Consider the following 21,709-nt stretch of genomic DNA (forward strand, 5'->3'; position numbering starts at 1 on the left):
TGAGGTTTGCCAGAAAACCGCAAACACCTTCAGCTAGGGGGTTTTGTTATGAAAGTTACTTCTAACTCCATTGACTGGTGTTTTGGGGAACAATGATGTGCTGCTTATTTTTCATATGGAAGCAGTGGAAAGAAAAAAAATACAAAATTGATTGATTTGAAAAAGTGCTTGTTTTCATTGCACATATAAAAATCCTATTTCAAGAGGAGAAAAATTCCAAGTTGCTTTCCCCATGATCATTAACAAAAGACTCAGAGCAAAGTGGTTAATAGCATAAGGAGCTTAGGTTAATTATTACGCTTGCCCTAGGGATAGCTCTGAGCTTTTACTATGACAAGCATCCAACCTGTACATAAACCAGTCTGGTAAGTTACAGCACGACATGATTCAGTTACTTGCAGAGCAATTAGAGTTAGTGCTTGGAACACCCTTGTCCCAGAACAGCAACAAAATTAAACCAAGCTGTCAGGTTCCAAAGAGATGAAACCACAAAAGTTACTCTGAAACCAGAGGTAGCTGTGTGCATCTCTCATCTGAGCAATGGAAGAAAAGCACATAGGAACAGGTAAGCAGTATCGTCTATTTTTTGGTATGTCTTTATGTGTATAGCTTCAAATGCAAGGTCATTGTGAGTGCAGGTTGTAGAGTCTGGCCATTCGTGATTGCAGTGGCATTGAGAACTATAAGGAGGAGCCATCAGCCACTGATTGCATTGTAAAGTGGCAGAGCTCATACCACAAAAGATAGACGCAAACTAGTTTGTGGATGTCTTCCATTACTATAGTGTCCACACATGACTATCTAATCTCTATCAGAACCTGGAAGCAGGAGGAGCAGAGGGAAGGGAATACATATTACTGAACATTTGTCAACTTCTATTGAGAGAACCCGGATGTTTTCTCTCTCTGTTGCTTACCTACCAGGGCTGGCTACAAAACTTGCGATTTTTAGCTACTGCTCTGCTACAGACTCACCGTGGGACATTGTATTAAGTCACTTCCTCTAGGGGGCTGGAACAATTTATATAATGAAAGTGCTGAGAGCCATTAAACTAAACTGTAAACTTTGTGTATGATGGAAACCACTTCAAGCCTGGGGGTGCCCTCTGCACCCCTGGTTCCAGCACCTATGCTTACCTCTCTGTGAGATCTGTAAAAGAGAGGCTACAATATATATCTGCTTCAAGCAGGGATGTTGGGAGACCCAATGAATTAACTGAAATGGGTGCAGCATGTTGAGACCTTTGGCTGAAATGCCCTGTAAGCTATTAATGGCCGGGCATGGCTGCCGGATTGGAAGGGGGATGTAATTCAAACAGCCCACTTTGTTGATCTCAATAGGAGCAGCGGCAGACTTAAAGTTTACAAGGTACATGTCACAGTTCCAGGCATAACCACAGCTCTGTCCCATTCGTAGTCTTTCTGAGTGCCCGCCTCAGGTGTCAGCCTTTTGGCTTTCTCTAGCTTGGAGTGAAATCCCACAGTTCTCCCACTCCTAGAAGCGGGTCCTAGGCTACAGTATCCTGTGTATCTACAGTGCTCAGGGCTTAATTTGCGCCAGGGCGGAGTGCTGGCACCTCAAGGCTTGGCAAGTCATAGCCCTGGCACCTCTGGGCTTGCGGCATCGGTTAGGAATGTAAAAAAAATTGCTTGACCCCCAGCACCTCTTTCATTACAAATTAAACACTGACTGTGCTTACCTGGCTGGTCCGACCCACGTTTCTTCCCTTTGGCAGTCTGTGACCAGTGGTGCGTCTGCATTGTTTGTTTTGCAGTAGGAACAAAGAGTACAAAGAAAAAAAAAAAACATTCTCGAACAACAGTCTACACTAGGGGTCGGCAGCCTTTCAGAATTGCTGTGCCGAGTCTTCATTTATTCACTCTGATTTAAGGTTTCGCGTGCCAGTCATACATTTTAATGTTTTAGAAGGTCTCTTTCTATAAGTCTATAATATAGAACTAAACTATTGTTGTATGTAAAGTAAATAAGGTTTTTAAAATGGTTAAGAAGCTTCATTTAAAATTAAATTAAAATGCAGAGCCCCTTGGACTGGTGGCCAGGACCCGGGCAGTGTGAGTGCCACTGAAAATCAGTTCGCGTGCCGCCTTCGGCACGCGTGCCATAGGTTGCCTACCCCTGGTCTACACACATGCCTATCTTGAGAGCCTTGCAAATCCACATATATCCATGAACCGTTTTTGTGGATCAGCTGCGGATACAAATTTTGGAAAAAAAACTAGATAAATTCATGGAGGATACGTCCATCAATGGCTATTAGCCAGGAGGAAGCTGGGAATGGATGACAGGGGATGGATCACTTGACGGTTACCTGTTATGTTCGTTCCCTCTGGGGCACCTGGCATTGGCCACTGTCAGAAGACAGGATACTGGGCTAGATGGACCTTTGGTCTGACCCAGTATGGCCCTATACAGGCTTACTATCCCCCAAGGGTAACCTAGGCATCCCTAACTCCATCATACGTTCCCAACATGTGTCTGTATCTCAGTCTGGTTCCCTCGAACAACATCCACTCTCTTGAAAGAGTGTTACTTTCTAAACTTGCCCTAGGTATTCTGCTCTCCTGGGTTCTAGTCTTGGTTCTGCCACTGACAAGCCACTTCACCTCTCCATATCTATTTTCCCTCCCACTGTCTGTCCATCTTGTCTATTTAGATTTTAAATTCCTTCGGACTCGGGCTGTCTGTACAAAGGGCCTTAATTTCATTTGGGGCCTCTAGATGCTACCATAATAATCATTGTAAATTACACCTTCCTGTTAGCTCTTTGTCTTGCTCTGGTCCTCCCTTCTTGTTTCGTCGATGTGTGAGTTGCACCAGAGTTGAGACTCTAAAGATTTTCTAAGACTCTGAGCCTCCTCTGATTGTTCGCCCCTGCAGTAATATCCCCATTTTATAGTTAGGAAAACTCAGGGGTAGGTCGTACTTTAGCCACCCACCTTGTGCAAGGGGGAGCATATAGCTGCAGTACTCCTGGAGCAGCCAAGCAGAGGAAGTGAACCTCAGTGCCCTTGGTTGGCTTTGCTGGGCGTTCTGCAGTGCCAGCTGAGGATCTGACCCTGGACACCTTCACGAGGAAGTGGACTGAGCTCTCAGACGCTTTGTGCACAGAGTGCTGAAGAGCCAGAGGAGTTTAACGTAGCCCTTCCGAGGGAATGGTGCAACTAAATCCCTTAAACCCTCTCGACAATCTCTCACTTGGTGCCAAAACAGTAGTAGGGCTTGGGAAAACCTGGTCCTGGGTGCTGAGCACTTGAAGATCTGGCTCTTGGAGTGGACGAGGCTTCATGTGCTGTTATCAACCTCGTGCGTGTTTTAAATCTTTATTAGTGAATGAGATGAAATTAATCTCTCGCCGATGCGCTTTTTGATTTCAGGAAACAGCCCTTCCTACATGGCAGAAAAATGACTCAGAGCAGCATGGCCTGCCTTGAAGGCTTGTCATGTGAATAAGGAATATAGAGGGGGTTTTAATGTTACAGGGAAGGAGCGCGGGCACTAAAGCCACATGCTAGACCTGTGAAGATGTGAGCGATCTCAGGGAAAGTCTCCAGTGCGGTTGAAGTCCAGGGCCAGAGATGAACACTTTGCTTCCATCCTTTTTGAATGTGGAGCTGCTGCTCTTTGCAGGTGAGTGCTCGAAGGTAGGGGCTCTCAAACAATTATCTATGGGGCCAGCAGGACAGAGGAACCAATGCCACTGGGAAGGGAGTGGGATTGTTGGGAGGCTGGGAGCAGCTTTGCAAGGGGCACTGCCTTTGTGCAAGGCTTATGACGTGGTTTGTGGAAAGGACGAAGTTGGATGCCATAGGGCGCTGGTGGTAGCATGTAGGATTTCATACAGTGTTGTAGCTAGTATACAGAATGTGCCACTTTGCTGATCCATGGTTGGGTCTGTAAAACACAGTGTATAGAGACCACTGGCAATGTCCAGTGCAATATTTCACCTACTCAATACTCCAATGCTGGGACAAGTGGTAGTGATTTTTTTTTTTCACTGCACTAAACGACTATCTCCTCTAGGTTGTTGGGTCAAATTTAACTCAGGCCAGTAGTGGACAAAAGTTTTTGTCATCTGATAGTTTTGTCTGATTTTGGTGAAACATAATTGGATCTCAGTCTAGTTCCCAGTGGAAAAATGTCCATATCTCACATTATCATAACTACTGCTCTTGTTGATAGCCTCAGCAGAGGTCCTCTGTTGGAATGGGAACTGCAATGTTTTCCCATTCGTAGGTGGTCCCATAAGGTCATTCACTGGCAAGGGAAGCTTGCTGTGTTGCTGTCTTTGCTGTGAATAACTAAGAGACATTCTCAGTTTCTAGCCTCAGCTACGTTTGCTAAATCCACCTAAACACAAGTCAGAATCTCGGAACGGTGTGGAACACAGCTCCTTCGTCTGGCTGTCCCACTAGGCAAGGAGCCCTTTGTATCTTCTTTCAGGGGCTCTATATAGTTTTCCAAGAAAATGTTCCATGGTTTAACTAGACTGGTTATCACCAATCCCTCTGCAAAACAGAACACTCTACAAGTGGAACAAAGCTGGGGCAAAGGAAGGCTTGTAAGCTCAGCATAGCAAGGCCTAGATGTCTGTCTCATTTTCAAGAGGGACTAGCACCTAGGAGCTTATGTCTCATTGAACTTTATATGTCCACCCACTTGTATTCATTCTATATACATATATGTGTGTGCATATTATGTATTTCTAATCTATTTTAGCTCCTCCAGTTGTGCTGTTTGGGATTTGTTTATTTAGGGAAGATATACTTTGTGTCGGAACATGCTGATAGTAAACCTCCCATGCAGAAATGTGTCTCAAGCATTGCCAATGCCATTGTAAAGATACATGCCGCACACAACTGATTCTGCTGCCGTATTATATTTCATCCTGAAGTATCTGGGTTATTTTTGCAGTGGCATCTGCAAAGTTATTCACTGAACCCCAGGATGGCAGCCTTGCTGGAGGAACATGGATCACCCTGACATTGGATGGTAAGTTTTAGGAGGCTGCTAGTAATTGGTGGAAATCATTGGATAAAATGGGGCACTTGGAAGAATTACCAGGGGTCAGCTGTGTTTTGAAACAAAAGACTATAACAGGGTTCAAAAAAGAATTAGATAAGTTCATCAAGGATAAGTCCATCAATGGCTATTAGCCAAGATGGGCAGAGATGGTGTCCCTAGCCTCTGTTTGCCAGAAGCTGGGAATGGGCAACAGAGAATGGATCACTTGATGATTACCTGTTCTGTTCATTCCCTCTGGGGCACCTGGCACTGGGCACTGTGGGAAGACAGGATACTGGGCTAGATGGATCTTTGGTCTGACCCAGTATGGCCATTCTTATGTTCTTAATTTGTCATTCTGGTATTGGCAACCATAAATGTAAAACAAACTAAAAAAACCCACACAACAACACAGCAGTCAGGCGCTCCAAAATCATGAGATTGGGTTGAAAAATCATTAAAAAAAAATCAGTATTGGGTTCTTTTTATTTGCCTTCTGGATTTTGAGTATTTAGACTGCACTCCAGTAACACTGACATACTTTTCTCTGAAATCATAAGAGCTAGAAATATACTCCTGTTTTAAATGAAAGCTGAGATTTTATTATAGTCACATGACTCCACTAGCCAAGGCTTTAAGAAAGCCATCAATTATATTGTGAGACTTGTGATAAAATCACAAGACTTGCCAATGTTGTCAGTCACATAGGCCATAATTGTCAAACTTGGTTGCCCCAAACTATCCATATAAATAATGCTACCTAGCTCTTATATAGGACCTTTCATCAGTAGATCTGAGAGCACTTTACAAAGGAGGTCAGGATCATTATCTCCATTTTTACAGATGGGGGAAACTGAGGCACAGAGCAGGCAGAGTGATTTGCCCAAGGGTCACCCAGCAGGCCAGTGGCAGAGCCAGGAATAGAACCAGGTGTCCTGAGTCTCAGTCCAGTGCTCTGTTCTTTAGACCATAAATAAATGACCTGATTTTCAGAGGTGCTGAGCACTGACTTCAGAAGGAGTTGCAATTCCTCAGCACCTCTGAGATAGCAGTCTATTTGTGTGTGCCTAAATATGGATTTTGGTGCCTGCCATTGGTGCCCAAGTTTGAACATTTTGGCTTAGTCATGTATAACCATGCAAAATACGTGGAAAGGGGGTGTAAAATTCCCGAAGGTGCCAGGTAGTGGAGAATCAGGCCCAGTGCAAGCAGAATGCTCTATAACAGAATGTGTATGGGAGAAGTTGCCTGGTAAGTGTTTAAAAGCAGTTCACCCAAAAGAAGATACATAGCTGAGTAGGAAAATGAACCATGTTTTAAAATGAAAGACAATGCCCCACACTTGGTTTTAAAATCCTTGATTAGGGGGTGGCACTGCTGTTGATGGACACAATCTGAACTGCACTCTGTAAATGTTTTAATATGTTATTATCATGACTACTAAAGGATCCTGCACTTACAAAATGTTTGTCATTAATGGATTGCTTAGGTCTGACATCTCCCCAGTTACAGTTCATGTACTCCACCAGTGGGTCTTTGCTAGAAGTGTCCCTAGTGAATCCCATTCTGCCTCCAGTACGGTGCGATGTCCATCCTGTATATTTCGATATATCCATCATCAGATGCAAAACGAGGTACGGCACTCTATTAAAGGGGTTCAGAAAGGACTTTCTAGGCAGAAGATGCCGTAGGAAAACATGTGAGGACGTTTTCTTGTTGTTTTCTGAATGCATGCTAGCTTCAATGACTGTTTGAACCATTAGCATAAAAGACCTACCAGGATCCAATGACTGGAAAGGTAGAAAAATTCAAATTGGAAATAAGGCACAGATTTTCAATAGTGAGGGTAATTGACCAGTGATACAACTCATCAAAGGGCGTGGTAAATTCATCGTCTGGGATCTCTATATCAAGACCAGATGCCTTTCTAAGGGAGAAGACTTTGCTCACCCGCAAGTTACTGGGCTCAATAGCATTCATAAGTAGTGGGAAGAATAAATCTTCCATTCCAGGAATCATGGGGGTTGGGAGAGGAATTCTCAGGCCTGTGTTCTGCAGAAGGTCAGACTAGATGACTCTAGAGGTTCCCTTCTGGTCCTAAAAGCTCTTAATCCAAGTGAAAGACTCACTATCCCCCACACCTGGGCATGGCAGGCTAAAGCAAAGCTTTGAGAGTCTTTTGAAAATTGGGGAGTACGCTCTCTAAAGCTAGCAAGAGCAATACTTCTTAAAGGGACGCTCATGGATTTTGAGCCACACATGTAGGGTTTGTGTTGAAATCCAACTCAGGTGACTAGACTGACCACTGAACTACCCTCTTGCCCCCAGAGGTGGTCCTTGTAGGTTAAATTTGGGGCACACTGGCTGGCGATGGAAGACTTCCATAGCTGCTGCCCATGCTATACCTGCTATAATGTCCTTTGCCCAGCTGTTATACTGGTTAGTGTGTCCTCTTCTGGGGAGTGGTGCCCCTTGTCTGGGAGTCATGGCACAGCGTTCCCCTCTGACTCTGTTATTGGCCCTGCCTCCACACCCTTGTTCTACACTTGTTCACTTGTGTCAACCTCGGTGTTTTTTGTCTCCTCCTCTCCTCTAAAGAGGAGACACATTAGATTACAGAGATTAAAGTCAATGGAGCTACATGAGTTTACGCCCACAGAGGATCTGACCCATGTTTTACTTTAAAACACATGAGCTGTTGTTTTCTTTGAAGGCCCTCGCAGCAGGAGGGGCTGTACCAGCTGAAGGTGATTGCCAATGGGCAGGTGATAAGCACCCTGGATGGGATGCCTTGTGACAACTGCACTTTCAAGGTAAACTCCAGGGAGAGATGGGAGGAAATGGCTACAGATAATCCAAAGGGGGTTGCAACTCAGGGCAACAGACAGAGCAGAACAGAACTTCGATTGACTGTTGGGGTGGGGGGAAATTCTGAAAGTGCTATCTCCTAGGTTGGAAAGAAATGGATGCACTATTGCTTGAGTCCTTTAAAACTATCCCTGACAAAGTGCTAGGGGATTAGGAATAATCTAGCACTGGTTCCCAAGTAGGGTGACCCGATGTCCCGATTTTATAGGCGCAGTCCCGATATTTAGGATTTTTTCTTATATAGATGCCTATTACCCTCCCCCGCTACTTGCATCCCAATTTTTAACACTTGCTATCTGGTCACCTTATTCCCAGAGGATAGATTAGATGACCCAGGAGGTCTTTGTCTGTGATTATGTGACAATGTGGGTCCTAGTCATCCTCTTCTTGCATTTTTAAGGCATGCAATGGCAAAATGCTGTTATGAATATTATTACATTGGTGTCTAGATGCCTGATCATGCTAGGCTCTGTGCAAACACACAGTAGGAGAGTTTCTCTGTCCCAACAGTCTAAATAAAGAAATAATGAGGGGGGAATAGAGGCACAGAGAGATGGAGGGACTTGCCCAAGGTCCCACAGCAGGTCATTAGTAGAGCCAGGAATAATCCCCTGAGTTTTAGTCCAGATCTTTGTCGACTAGACTATACTGCTTCCAATTGTGCCTGTTCAGAAGGGTGCACTGTAGCCCACTTCATAGATTATGTATTAATTATATTGATTACTGAAGAATTCCCAGTTATCACTTTGAGGGTTGACAGGGTCTTGTCCCCAGATCAGGCCCAGTGTTGTTAAAATAACTGGATAGTTGGGAGCCCCAATGTGCACAGCTGTAACACTCATGCTACAGGAAGTTTTCTGCAGTTACAGAAATGTATTAATACATTTAGCAAAGTCACAGACACTCCAGCTCAGTAAGGTAGGTAGAGATACTACAGAATGTATATCTGAACATCCATGTACTCTCACCATCCCTTGAAGAACAACCTGAAACGTTAGCCATTTTCTCCCTCATCACCTTCCCCCTGACCACCAGTGGCCGTCGTTCTGGCATCTCTCAAGGGCTACATCTCTCTTTCTGACTGCCCACAGGCTGGAATACAACTTTTATGATGTGAGGGTTTCCCCCCCTTCCTTATTTGTATTTCCTCACCTTACTCATGTTGAGGTGTCCTTAGAATATTAATGTTCTCAATTTATCATATACGTCAATTCATTGTTATGGTACTCTTGTGGTTAGACTTTTATGGATGTTCTATCCAGAAACTGATGTTAGCTCATGTTCCTGTGGTGGGCTGATGTCATTATGGAGAAAATTCGCCTCTACACACTCTACTGCTAGTTCTTTAGGGGGAGAGATAGCTCAGTGGTTTGAGCATTGGCCTGCTAAACTCAGGGTTGTGAGTTCAGTCCTTGAGGAGGCCACTTAGGGATCTGGGGCAAAAATCAGTACTGGGTCCTTCTAGTGAGGGTAGGGGGCTGGACTCAATGGCCTTTCAAGGTCCCTTCCAGTTCTAGGAGACAGGTATATCTCCAATTATTCCCCTCAAGCCTTGTACTAGCTCCTAAAGCAATTCTCTTAAGGGTACGGGCCTGTAGGTTTCTTGCATTACTGCTAAGTATAATAAATGAAGAATTGAAGGCAAGACACTGAATATAATAAAGGGAAGCTAGCCTTACAGGCTATGGCTTGAAGCCCATGATAACCCAAGAGTTCTGTATACCAAAACCATGGGTTGATCAGGGAAGGGGTGGAGTCAGACACTGCTCCCCATGGCACTCATCCAGATATTTCTGAACTTTGTCACTCTGAAATTCTATGGGAAATCTTGAGATCAGCTCTGCCTTCAAGGTTTCCAGTTCTTTGTGAGTTTTGGCCTTGTGGGGAGTGTTACCTGAGGTGCCCTAAAGCCAAAGTTCTCAGTAACTTTACTTTCTGCAAGGCAATATCAAGAAATAAATCAAGGGAGATGCAGCATCTCTGTCTGCTATAGGGCTGGCATAAATCACACAAAATAAGTAAAAGCATTTGAAAGCTTCACTTTATTAGTCTCCAGCACTTTCACAAGGATGGTGTTACTCAGAGTCTCTGCTTTATTTGGTCTTGAGCACATACAAACACAATAGGTTATAGATCACTCCCAAAAAATAGTTACCCATGGTCTGGAGGGGTCTTGAGTGGTCAAACGACAAGGTTCAAGTGGCCAGCTACCTGCCTGTCACTGGGGATTCCAAGATATCTGAAAGGTCAAATACAATTTCCTCAGACCTGTCAACCCCTTTTATGTTAGTGACTGTTACAATTACATCAACAACATGTCAATCAAAGAAAAACCATCAAGCAAGCACTTTTAAGCTGTTAGTTATACAGATGTGTTTCTGCAGAGTCTGCAGTCTCATGGGCCCTGACACACGCACACAGAAGTCAAATATAGATCGACTTGATGTTTTCACAGGCCCTTACCTCAGCATATCAGAGAGGACATAGAATCAGATTCAGCCCTCATGATCACTGCTCCCCTTCTCTCTCAGCTTTGCCTTGGTGATGCAAAGGCTGGTACGAAGGCCTGACAGGGGCTACTTTGGGCAACACACAAAATAAACAATATTCTGTCCCAATAGCTGGCTGTGGCTTGAGGACCTGGCTGGTTGCTAAAAATGCCCCCTCTTCAGCAGAACTTTTCTTGGTGTGTTTCCGCTTGTGGGTGAAGCCAGGACACGCAGAAGAAGATGCATTATGCTGTGTTTTGTCTTTCTGCATATCCAATGCAGCAATGGAGACACTGATAAGAGCAGAAGAAGGCTCAGATGCCTGGGTTCTCTACCTGCTAATTACTATGGTAGCTTGCAACAGTCATTTACCTTCTCAGTTCCCCATTTGTAAAATAAGGATGGTTCCACTTGGCTCCTTTTTTAAAACCCTCAATTCTGCTCCCACTAACGTCAATGAAAAAAGCACCAGTGGCTCATTTGGGTTCAGGATCAGGATTTATAAGAGCAGTGTATTATTTATTATTATTATTCTAGGGTAATGGAGATCACTTAACCCTTGCAGAGCAGGATCCTCAGCCCATAGCTGTTTGCTAGAGAAAAAGCCCCTTTATGCCTGTCAGTCCTGTCTCGCTCTTTTCCAGGAGTGAGCGGGCGAGCCTGACGTTTTCAGCAAATTGCACATTAAACTATACAAGTCGTTGGGCAGTTCAGCTAGCTTAGAGAGTTGATGAAAAATCACCAGGGGATGCTGTTAATGAGACACATTCCAAGCTAAATAAAACACAATGTGTCTCTTTGTTTTGGGACTGGAAACCTCTGAGCCATGAGTATTAAAAAATTAATTTGGCCTCTCCAGTAGACTGCAAAACCTGCTGCAGGCAGTGACAAGTCTGAACTGCTCACAGAAGGTTTTCCTATCAGCTGGTGGTTGTTGCCTCACTGCTCTAATCTGCTCCTTGCTCCAGCCAGTCAGGCTGGCTGTTGGCCGGTGCTGATCTCTCTTCTTTGCGATAACCAGCATGAAGGGAGCTTGATGCTAATGCTCATGAATTTTTTAGACTGCCATGTCTCCAGCCCAGGAGGGAAGCAGAGGCCAGAATCTATCAGAGAGTGTGATGCTATGTTGTGTCACATAACAGCTCAGAGGGAATCAATGTTGTGAAGTCATGGAAAGTCTGACCCCAGCTTTGCCAGGTCTTAGGTTGCTCAAGTGCTTGACTCCAGAATATAGGCGCATGTCGGGAAGGGAGAGGGAGAGATGGCTAGGATGTGTGTGAGAGAGGGATTGTGGGCATGGGGCTGGAGAATGAGAGTGTAGGAGGCCCGTACTTACCTTTTAATAGGGATAAATCCTGGTCCCATTGAAATCAATAGGAGTTTGCTATTGATGTAAATGGAATCAGGGTTTACTTTAGCCCAGTGGTTCTCAAAGCCAGTCCGCCGCTTGTTCAGGGAAAGCCCCTGGTGGGCCGGGCCGGGCTGGTTTGTTTATGTGCCACGTCTGCAGGTTCAGCTGATTGCAACTCCCAATGGCTGCGGTTTGCTGCTCCAGGCCAATGGGAGCTGCTGGAAGCAGCGCGGGACAAGGGATGTGCTGGCCGCCCTTCCCACAGCCCTCATTGGGCTGTAGTGGTGAACTGCGGCCACTGGAATCCGCAATCGGCTGAACCTGTGGACGCAGCAGGTAAATAAAATGGCCCGACCCGCCAGGGGCTTTCCCTGAACAAGCGGCGGACAGGCTTTGAGAACCACTGATTTAGCCCATTAGTAATATTTGGGGCTAGATTCACAAAGGTATTTAAGTGCCTAAAGATGCAGATAGGCATGGTATGATTTGGAAAAGTGCCTACCTCCCGTTGACAGTCAGTGTAAATCCCACTAGGCCCCTAAATTCCTTTGTGAAGCTGGCCCTTAGCTCTTACATGGTGCTTTTCATCCGGAGAGTTCAAAGTGCTTCACAAAGGGAGATCGGAATCATCCTTCCCATTTTACAGATGGGGAAAGTGAGGCACAGATGCAAAGTGATTTGGCCACAGTCATGCAGCAGGCCGTGTGCGGAATCCAAATCTCCAGCCTCCCAGTCTAGTACCTATCCACTCCCAGGAACACAAAACTGGGCTTCTTTACCGTGCTCTGACCACTGCAGCTGAAACTGCAGTTCACACTATCATAAGCATTCCCAAATCTGGACCTTAGCGTCCAGAAATATGGGTGCCCGCATGAACCCCTCTAAGCTTAATTACCAGCTTAGATTTGATCTCGCTGCCACCAGCCAAAAATTTCCAGTGTCTTGGCTCACTTTGGTCTCCCCAAAACCTTCCCTGGGGAACCCCAAGACTCAGAGGCTCTGAGTCTTACCACAAAGGGAAATAAACCATTCCCCCCACCTCTCTCCCACCCAGAATTTCCTCTCTGGGCTAACCTGAGAGTTACTGATGCAACCTCTTTACATCACAATACCAAGAAGCATGTCTCCTCTCTTCCACAAAGAGACAAACCCAAAGACAAGGAAACAGAAAAGATCTATCTTCTTCCCCCTAGCTTCTTCCGCCTTGGGACACTAGGAGAGTTTACACAGAGAGCAGTTTCCCTCCCCCCTGTCTTTCCTTTCTCCACCAATTCCTGTGGCTGCAGAGCTTCACCTCCGTAGATCAACACAAAGAGAATCCCTCCCTTGTTCCTTAGCCACCCAGAGAGAAAAACTCAAACAAGTCTTAAAAGAAACTTTATATAGAAGAAGAAAAAGACATAAAATATGATCTCTGCATCAAGTTGACAATCACATGGGCTATGCTTAAAAGAAAAAAATGAATAACCAGCCTATTCAAAAGAGATACAATTTCAACATTCCAGCAACTAAACACATGTAAATACAAAAAACAATAACAGGCCTTTGTTTTTTCTACCTTTGTACTTACAACTTTGAAACTGAAGATTAGAAGCTTGCAGATAGAAAAAGATCCCCTCTCATAGCTGAGAGCCAGACAAAAGAGACAGACCCAAAAAATTCCCTCCCCATAGCTTTGAAAAATCCGGTTTCCTGATTGGTCCTCTGGTCAGGTGTTTGGTTCCCTTTGTTAACCCTTTACAGGTGAAAGAAACATTAACCCTTAGCTATCTGTTTATGACACACACGTTGTCCAGTTTTGGGATGACATAATCTCATGAAAATCCCAAATGCTGCATGTTTCTAGGAAAGCAGGAGTTGTCAGATCAGATCAGGTAATTGGTCCATCTAATCCAGTATCCTGGCTCTTAACACTGGACAGTCTCTGAAGCCTCAGAAGCAGCCAAAAAAAACCCCCTTGATACACTTAATCCTGCAGGAGACTCCACTAGAGGACCTCTTGAAGTTCCTTCCAGCCATTCCTTTCTATGGATGGAGCAAGGTAAATACCTCGCACAATACTCCGTGGATACTGGCTTGTGTAAAGCTCTGGGAGCCAAATCCTTGGCTGGAGATCAGTTAAGCTATGACAGTGTATCCCAATAGAGGAGCTGGCTCTGTATTCATTCTGCCTATGCTTGCTTTCCAAGAACAATATAGAGAAGGAGTGAACTGGCAGGAATGCTTGATGGGAGTGTTAACTGCATATGAGGAAAACAGTCCCCAGAGCAACGGATAGGCATGCTATAAAGATCAGTACTATTCACAGAAAACAGCAGGGTTTTGAACTGAAACTCGCACACCAGGAACCTGAGTCTAAGAGTTACGTTCAGGTAAAACAAGTGATGCCAAGTGAGCTGTAATTCCCATCAGAACTAATGCTTAGATTGCAGATGTTGGCTTACAAACTGTCATCAGGCCCGGAATCATTTGTAGAGATGATTCAGCCAGCAATTTTGAAGGAACAAAGGAATTCGGGACAATCACAGGCTGCTCGCGGACAAATGAGGAGCAGAAAGAGAGAAAAATGTCATTAACTCGGTTTTTTTGCTATGAATGATTGGTTCAGCTCTGTGCCATGGTACCCATGGTCAACTGGGCAATGCAGTGCACAGAGGAAATATGTAGGACTGTGCCCTAGTGGGGTGACACCTTCCTGAATGCAATGACACTGCTCAAGAGGCAGAGACAGGAGTTCATGAGCACCAAGGGAAAGGATTAAGGCTGCCAGGAATGGTCTCCACGCCAGAGGGGCTGTGTCTGGAATCTCCACTCCGTGCACACAAAGGTGCTGGAGGGTTTGCATGGGAGTGGGAAAGCAGGTTACCTTTCTTAGATAGGAACAGTAAATGCTTCTTGCAGAGCACACTCCTCTCAGGGACCCTGAATACTTTTGACCATATGGACACACCCTACCTCACTCCCCAACTGCTCTACCCATATAGGTGCTTCGTCATCTCAGATTAGTTCCCAGAGTTATAATCTGGCCCTTAGTTTCCAATTTCTGCAATGATCAGGTTATGTTCTGGAGCATAAGATCATCTTGCCCTTGTCTCCTGCAGGTCGAATTAGATCCTTGGTGACTCCTGTGCAGACCTGTAACTGATTAGCAACTTAATAACAGTTTTGTTGGTGAGGCAGAAGACGGAGAAGAATGCAGTTCTCTCTTCTCTTCCCTGCGCTGGTTCGGCAGAGCTAGCAGGAATAACCAGCAGTAGAAACCTATTGTCATCACTAAAATCAGCAGATCTGACTCTGAGAACACATGGGGAGTAAATTTACTGATAAGAAGGGGGCAGTTTTACATAGTCACTCATCAGAGTAAAAATGTACTTTAAAGACAAGCCCCAAAATAAGTGTGTCTGAAATGCTGGTTGCCAGTTGTGTTGCGAATGATGCATAATCGGATCTTGTAGGGCTGCTGTGGAAGCTTGTTTATTTAACAACAAAATTCTTTTTGCAGTTTTCTGTTGCACAGACACCTGTGGTTTACCAAGTGAATCCACCATCTGGAGTCCCAGGTAAGGGATCTTCCTTTAAAATGGAGACTGCTTTGATGTTACATATTTTCATCTTCCATGTGCAAGGGCTGCCATTTTAGCTGATACACTGGGGATTAAATTAGGCACCTATAGAGCTGAAAGCATGAGCTACTACAGTTTGAGCTATGAAGTTAAGGCTCCATAGTTAGTAAGACTCATATCCTGTGGATCAGGCACAGTGGGGATGCGTAGCATGTAGGGTTGCCAGATGTCTGGTTTTCAACCGTAATGCCCGGTCAAAAAGGCACCCTGGTGGCTCCAGTTAACTGCCGACTGGGCTGTTAAAAGTCTGGTCAGTGGCGCAGTGGAGAGCTGGGGCTAAGGCAGACTCCCTACCAATCCTGGCTCCGTGCAACTCCAGGAAGCAGCCACCAGATCCCTATGGCCCCTAGGCACTGGAGAGACCAGGGAGGCTCTGCGCACCGCCCCCACCCCCAGGGCTGGCTCTTCAGCTCCCATTGGCTGGGAGCCATGACCAATGGGAGCTGCAGGGGCTGGTGCCTGTAGGTGCAAAGGCAGGGCACACCGTGCAGAGCCACCTGATCAACCACATGCCTAGAGGCCACAGGGACCTGATGGCTGCTTCCTCAGAGCCACGGTAAATGCCACTGGGGCTCCCCCATGCCCCAACCCCCTGGCCCAGACTGGAGCCCCCTCCTGCACTTCAAACCCCTTATTCCCTTTTCTCCAGTCCCACCCCAGAGCCCACACCCCACCTGCACATCAAACCCTTCAGCCCTGACCCCACCCCAGAGCTTGCACCCCCAGCCGCAGCCCTTCCTCACTCCCCAACCTCCTGCTCCATCCTGGTGAAAGTGAATGAGGGTGGGGAAGAGCGAGCGACAGAGGGAATGGGGATGGAGCAATCGGGGCCAGGGCCTTGGAGGAGGGGCAGGGCATGGAGTCAATTTTTTATTTCAGAAGGTGGAGAAAGCTACTGGGTGGGAGGCTGTTCTTGATTTGATTTTGACAAATCGGGAGGAACTGGTTGAGAATTTGAAAGTGGAAGGCAACTTGGGTGAAAGTGATCATGAAATGGCAGAGTTCATGATTCTAAGGAATGGTAGGAGGGAGAATAGCATAATAAAGACCATGGATTTCAAGAAGGCAGACTTTAGCAAACTCAGGGAGTTGGTATGTAAAATCCCATGGGAAGCTAAGGGGAAAAACAATTGAAGAGAGTTGGCAGGTTTTCAAAGACACATTATTAAGGGCACAAGAGCAACCTATCCCACTGAATAGGAAAGATAGGACATATGGCAAGAGACCACCCTGCTGAGAACACCAGACGCCTGCTCTTAGAATCATAGAATATCAGGGTTGGAAGAGACTTCAGAAGATCATCTAGTCCAACCCCCTGCTCAAAGCAGGAATTGCTTTTCAGCAATTTCTTTCCACACAATTCCATCTGCTTCACTGGAAAGTCCTTGAAGTTGCCAATCAAAAGCCAGGGGTGAAGAAGAGTAAATGTTGTTAGGGTCCCATTGATATAAGAAGTTAACAATCCTGTCCTCTTGATTTATGTCTATTGCAAAGTTAAATGACCTGCTGGTCCCCAGGGAATAAAAGCCAGATTTCTGACCCCTTGAGCTGACCCTACCCTTTGCAGAAGTTTGGGGCTTTGATGAATCACACTTCACCAATGCATGATGCAAAATGTACTTACCTGGCCCAGGTCTACTGGCAGTGACCTCAGTGAGGTAACGGGAAGGCAGTTTGTCTCATTCAGAGCGGAGGACAGACCTGGGTTCTATCTGCAGCTCTTCCACTGACTTCCTGTCTGGCCTTGTGCAGATCATTTAGGGACAGATTTTTAAAAATGTTTAGATGGCCAAAGATGCAGAAAGGAGCCTACTGGGATTTTCAAAAGTGTCTAGTGCCTAAATCCCATTGATTTAAATGAGAGTTAAACATCCAGACCCAGATCCTCAAAGGCCCTTAGACTTCTAACTTCCACTGATGTTCAGAACCTAAATACCTTTGAGGATCTGGGCCTTGGACGCTTGAAAATCCCACTTGATGCCTAAATTCCTTTAAAAATCTGTGCCTCAGTTCAATCACTTGTGCAATGGGGATAACCATGTTTTCCAGTTCATAATTCCCATGTGTGATGGTAGATTCTGATCTGAGTTGGACCAGTGTAAAAGTGAAATTTGCCCACTGAAACCAATGGTGTTAATCTGGAGTTAGGGGCAAAGAGAACAGATTTTGACCCACTGACTTTTGTTGTCGTTTTTACCTATTTGGTCTCAGTACTGCATTAACTGCCCCAATTCAGTGGAGTGCTAAAGAACATGCCTAATTTTAATTATGCAAATAGTCTTATGGAAATTCACATGCCTAAAGGGAAGCAGGGGTTAAATGCTTTCCTGAATAATGATGGGGCTACTCATTAGCTCAAAATTAAGCAAGTGCTCAACTGACTCATGTCTGTATTTAACATAAAAGCACAATCTCAGGTCTCCAAAATAAAAAAAAAAAGTGCCCAGAAGATGCTGTTTGGCTAACTGAAGTGACTCAGCAGTAAAGCTGGTCAGGTAATTATACACTTTTTAAAAAAAAACAATGAAAAATTTAAAGGAACATGGCTTCTTCTTTTTTTTTCCCCCCCCCCCATTTTGTCAAAAATTGTTGGTGTCTGTTGGAAAAAACAGAAATTGAATTTCTCTGTTTAAAACCAACAATTTGGACTTCTAGGCACTCTGGTAATACAAATAATAATTATTAAATACCCCTTAGTATATCTGGCCCTTAACCCCCGCTTTGCTAGCTGCCTTCCTTCACAAACATCAGCATACTGCTTTAAAAATAATCCCTTCGTTTTCTTTCTCATTTAAACAGGAAACATCATACAAGTCTGCGGGCAGATCATTGCTGGCAGTTACGAAACCATTGACTTTAATGTTGACTACATTGATGGGTAATTACATATATTAATGTTCTGGCTCTGTCCATGTGATTGAATTTTTTTGGTATTTCTTTCTTCGACCAGCCTCATTGACAGCAATAAATTGCAACCAGTTGGCATGGAACTGCTGGTTTCCTCTTGATGTGGTTTATTGCAGCTCATGAGTTGGACTCCAGCAAAATTTGTTAATCTAATTGCAACTGGTCCATTAAGCTAGTCCGTTTATTGAGCGATAGCATAGTCAATTGTGGCTCAGTGTGAATTGTACTGTAATTGCATCTGGTTGTTGGAGGTTTTATTTTGGTTAACAGATTAAAACAAACTAATTTCAAATGTAGGAAGCTACAAGTTAATAAATTTTCTCTTCCAATTGCATTTTTAGAAATGCTATTAGCTGGGCTGGGGAGAATAATTTTCATTGCAAATGGAAAGTTAAAGCAGAGCTCTTAAGAAACAGTGGGCCAAATCCTCAAAGGTATTTAGAGTCCTAGCTTCTATTGAAATCTCTGGCCTTACTCTCCACTCCCTTGAGCTTCACAGAAAGTCACTTGCACTTCCACAGAGGGGTGACTTGATTTTTCCATTGCCCTATTGCTTAAGTGGTCATTTACACCAAGGTCAGGTGGGTTTAAAATGCCACCATTCTAAATTCGCATTGGTGTAAATGGTCACACAAGATGGAGGGTAACAGAGGCCCAGTGAGTTCAAAATGGGTATAAAATGCTACCACAAGGATAAGTGACAGGACGATTCTGAACTGGTACGTGTAGGCCTGGTTGTGCAAGGCTGTGGAGAATGAGGGCCCAAAGGGCCTACAGTTCCTTTCAGGTATTTGTTAATGGCGTAATTGATGTGAGGAGAAGGGTAATCAAACCTCATGCTTCAAGAATTTAACTGATCGGCCTAGGGGTCAGGAAGAAATATTCTCTCATTGCACGTTTGCCAGGGGTGTTTTATTCACCAGTCTCTGAAGCATCAGACATTCGTTGCAGGGGAGGCAGCATTCTGAGGGGTCACAGGTCTGATACAGCATGGTAAATTCTCCGATTAGGGAACTAAATCTTCAGATGGTATAAATCCTAAATAAGGCTGGGATTTAATCATGGGTGTTTTTAGTAAAAGTCATGGACAGGTCACTGGCAAGAAACAAAAAATCAGGGTCTGTGACCTGTCCGTGACATACCATAAATGCCCCTGATTGAATCTTGGGAGCGGGGGGTGCTGATGTGGGGGGAGCCCCATGTGGGGAAGGGCAGCCGCTGCTCTGGCCACTGCTGTGGGGGAAGTCCGCGGGGGTGGGGCAGCAGCTGATCTGGCTGCTGTGGGGGAGGAGCTCTGGGGGGCCAGCAACTGCTCTGGCCACCACTGGGTGTGAGAGGAGCCATGGGGGCCAGTGGCAGCTCCGGCCACCCCCAGGAGCGTTGCTCAGCCAGTCCCCAGGGCCAGCTGCCTGGGGCCGCCTGAGCAGCTGGCAGTAGAGTTGCTTTAGCAGTGGCTAGTGTGGCTGTCCCCAGAGCCACCTGAGCATCTAGCCCCTGGGTCAGCTGCTTGGGCAGCCTTGGGGTCAGCCACACTGGCCCCTGTAGAAGTCACAGAGGTCACAGGAAGTCATAGAATCTGTGATTTCTGCAACTTCCGTGACACGGAGCCCTAACTGTAAGTCAGTAGAGCTGCACTGATTTATACCAGCTGATTCAGAACCAACAATCTTAGCCTCTGGATACTGATTAACCTCCTGTGTTCAATATCAGTTATTGTTTCACCCATCCTCAATGGGAACTACAAATGCTGTGGTTAATGAAATGGAAAGTTGGAGTGTGTTTCTGTGTAGCTTTGGTGTGTTGGTATCCTCCACTGAAATACTAGTTTCATTATTTACAATAATACCTCAAAAGACAGGTGCGAAAATTCAACAGGCTAAATAGATTCATCCTATAGTTTTATAGGAACACTATGCTTACCTTTAGTGAATATGTGCAGTGACTGGAGCAGGATTTCACACAAACTCTTGCCTCAATCACATGGATCTTGTAAAATGCCCAGTGACTGATGCAAGGGCTCCTTAGGCTTGCAAGAGTTGTGCACGTTTCGTAAGGTGTATGGGACACAGCTTTCCAGTGATGTCAAGTCAGATAGTTCCAAAATTATAGAATTTATTTTTTTCTCTGAAGCCAGTGAGTGTTTTGCCAGTGACTTCAGCAGGTCCAGAATTTCACCCTAGGGCTCAATGGCTTCCCCTAATGTCACATCTTTCCTGTTTGTTTCCTATCTAGCCCTGTTATCCTCGAGGCGGAAGGAGATGGATGGATCAGCCTCTGTTCTTTTGCCAACAAGCAAACGAGAAGCATGTTAGTTTGTGATCTTCTTTTTTGCTTTGGTTTGTAGCTAATTTCATATTGCTTTGAGATCTCAATATGCTTGATTGTAGAGGATCGTCTGTCCCTCTGGGTTATGGTAACAAAAGGCAAGTGCTTTGTCACAATTTCGAAGGCTCTTTGGGTGAACTGTTGGAGTCCATGGGGTTCTAGATTGTTGGTTTTCATAGAAATGTAGGGCTGGAAGGGAGCTTGAAGTCACTGAGTCCAGCCCTCTGCAGTGAGGCAGGACCAAGTAAACCTAGACTGTCTCTGACAGGTATTTGTCCAACCTGTTCTTAAAAACCTCCAATAACGGGTATTCCACAAGCTCCCAGGGAAGCCTGTTCCAGAGCTAACTATCCTCACAGTTAGAACATTTTTCCTAATATCTAAGCTAAATCTCCCTTGCTGCAGAATAAGTGGATTACTTCTGATTCTACCTTCAGTGGACGCAGAGAGCAATAGATCACAGTCCTCTTTATAGCAGCCCATAACATATTTGAAAGCTGTTATCAGCTCCCCTCTCAGTTGTCTTTTCTCAAAACTAAACATGCCCAGTATTTTATTAAACCTTCTTGATCAGGTTTTCTAAACCTTTTATCACTTTTGCTGCTCTCCTTTGAACTCTCTCCAGTTTGTCCACATCTTTCCTAAAGCATAGCACCCAGAACTGGACACGATACTCCAGTGAGGTGTCCTCACTGCTAAGCAGAACTGGACAATTACTTCTTGTGTCTTTCTTACAACGCTCCTGGTACTGCACTCCTTTTTCACAACTGCATTGCATTGTTGACTCATTCAATTTGTGATCCACTATAACCACAAGATCCTTTTCGGCAGTATTACCACCTAACCTCTTATTCTCCATTTTGTAGTTGTGCATTTGATCTTTCCTTCTTAAGTGAAGTACTTTACCCTGACCTTTACTGAAGTTCACCTTTTTCGTTGTTTGCTTGCATCTTGTTAGATTATCAGAGTCGGGGGAGGTTCTAGGTTCCTGGTTTTCTTGCATCTTGTTAGGGAACAGCATAGTTATTAGAGCTGCTTGGAAAACTGAATTTATGTTCTGCAGGAAATTCTGCCATTTCAAAATTTTGTTTTCGCTCCAAATCGGAACAAAAAGTTAAAATTTC

The 21,709-nt window shown here is 44.9% G+C and overlaps 1 protein-coding gene across 1 annotated transcript in view; it reads left to right on the top strand.

Moving 5' to 3' along the window:
- Positions 1 to 371: 371 nt before the first annotated feature.
- PKHD1 (PKHD1 ciliary IPT domain containing fibrocystin/polyductin) overlaps positions 372 to 21,709 on the top strand; it is a 394,719-nt gene continuing 373,381 nt past the window's right edge. The window contains exons 1-8 of the mRNA XM_032796706.2: positions 372 to 565; positions 3,396 to 3,648; positions 4,933 to 5,010; positions 6,512 to 6,656; positions 7,736 to 7,835; positions 15,233 to 15,290; positions 18,153 to 18,231; positions 20,493 to 20,567. Of these exons, the coding sequence (XP_032652597.2) occupies positions 3,597 to 3,648; positions 4,933 to 5,010; positions 6,512 to 6,656; positions 7,736 to 7,835; positions 15,233 to 15,290; positions 18,153 to 18,231; positions 20,493 to 20,567 (587 nt within the window). The 5' untranslated portion in view covers positions 372 to 565; positions 3,396 to 3,596. The remainder of the gene's footprint in view (positions 566 to 3,395; positions 3,649 to 4,932; positions 5,011 to 6,511; positions 6,657 to 7,735; positions 7,836 to 15,232; positions 15,291 to 18,152; positions 18,232 to 20,492; positions 20,568 to 21,709) is intronic.

The sequence above is a fragment of the Chelonoidis abingdonii genome, chromosome 3, assembly GCF_003597395.2.
Source record: "Chelonoidis abingdonii isolate Lonesome George chromosome 3, CheloAbing_2.0, whole genome shotgun sequence".
NCBI classification, from domain to species: domain Eukaryota; kingdom Metazoa; phylum Chordata; order Testudines; family Testudinidae; genus Chelonoidis; species Chelonoidis abingdonii.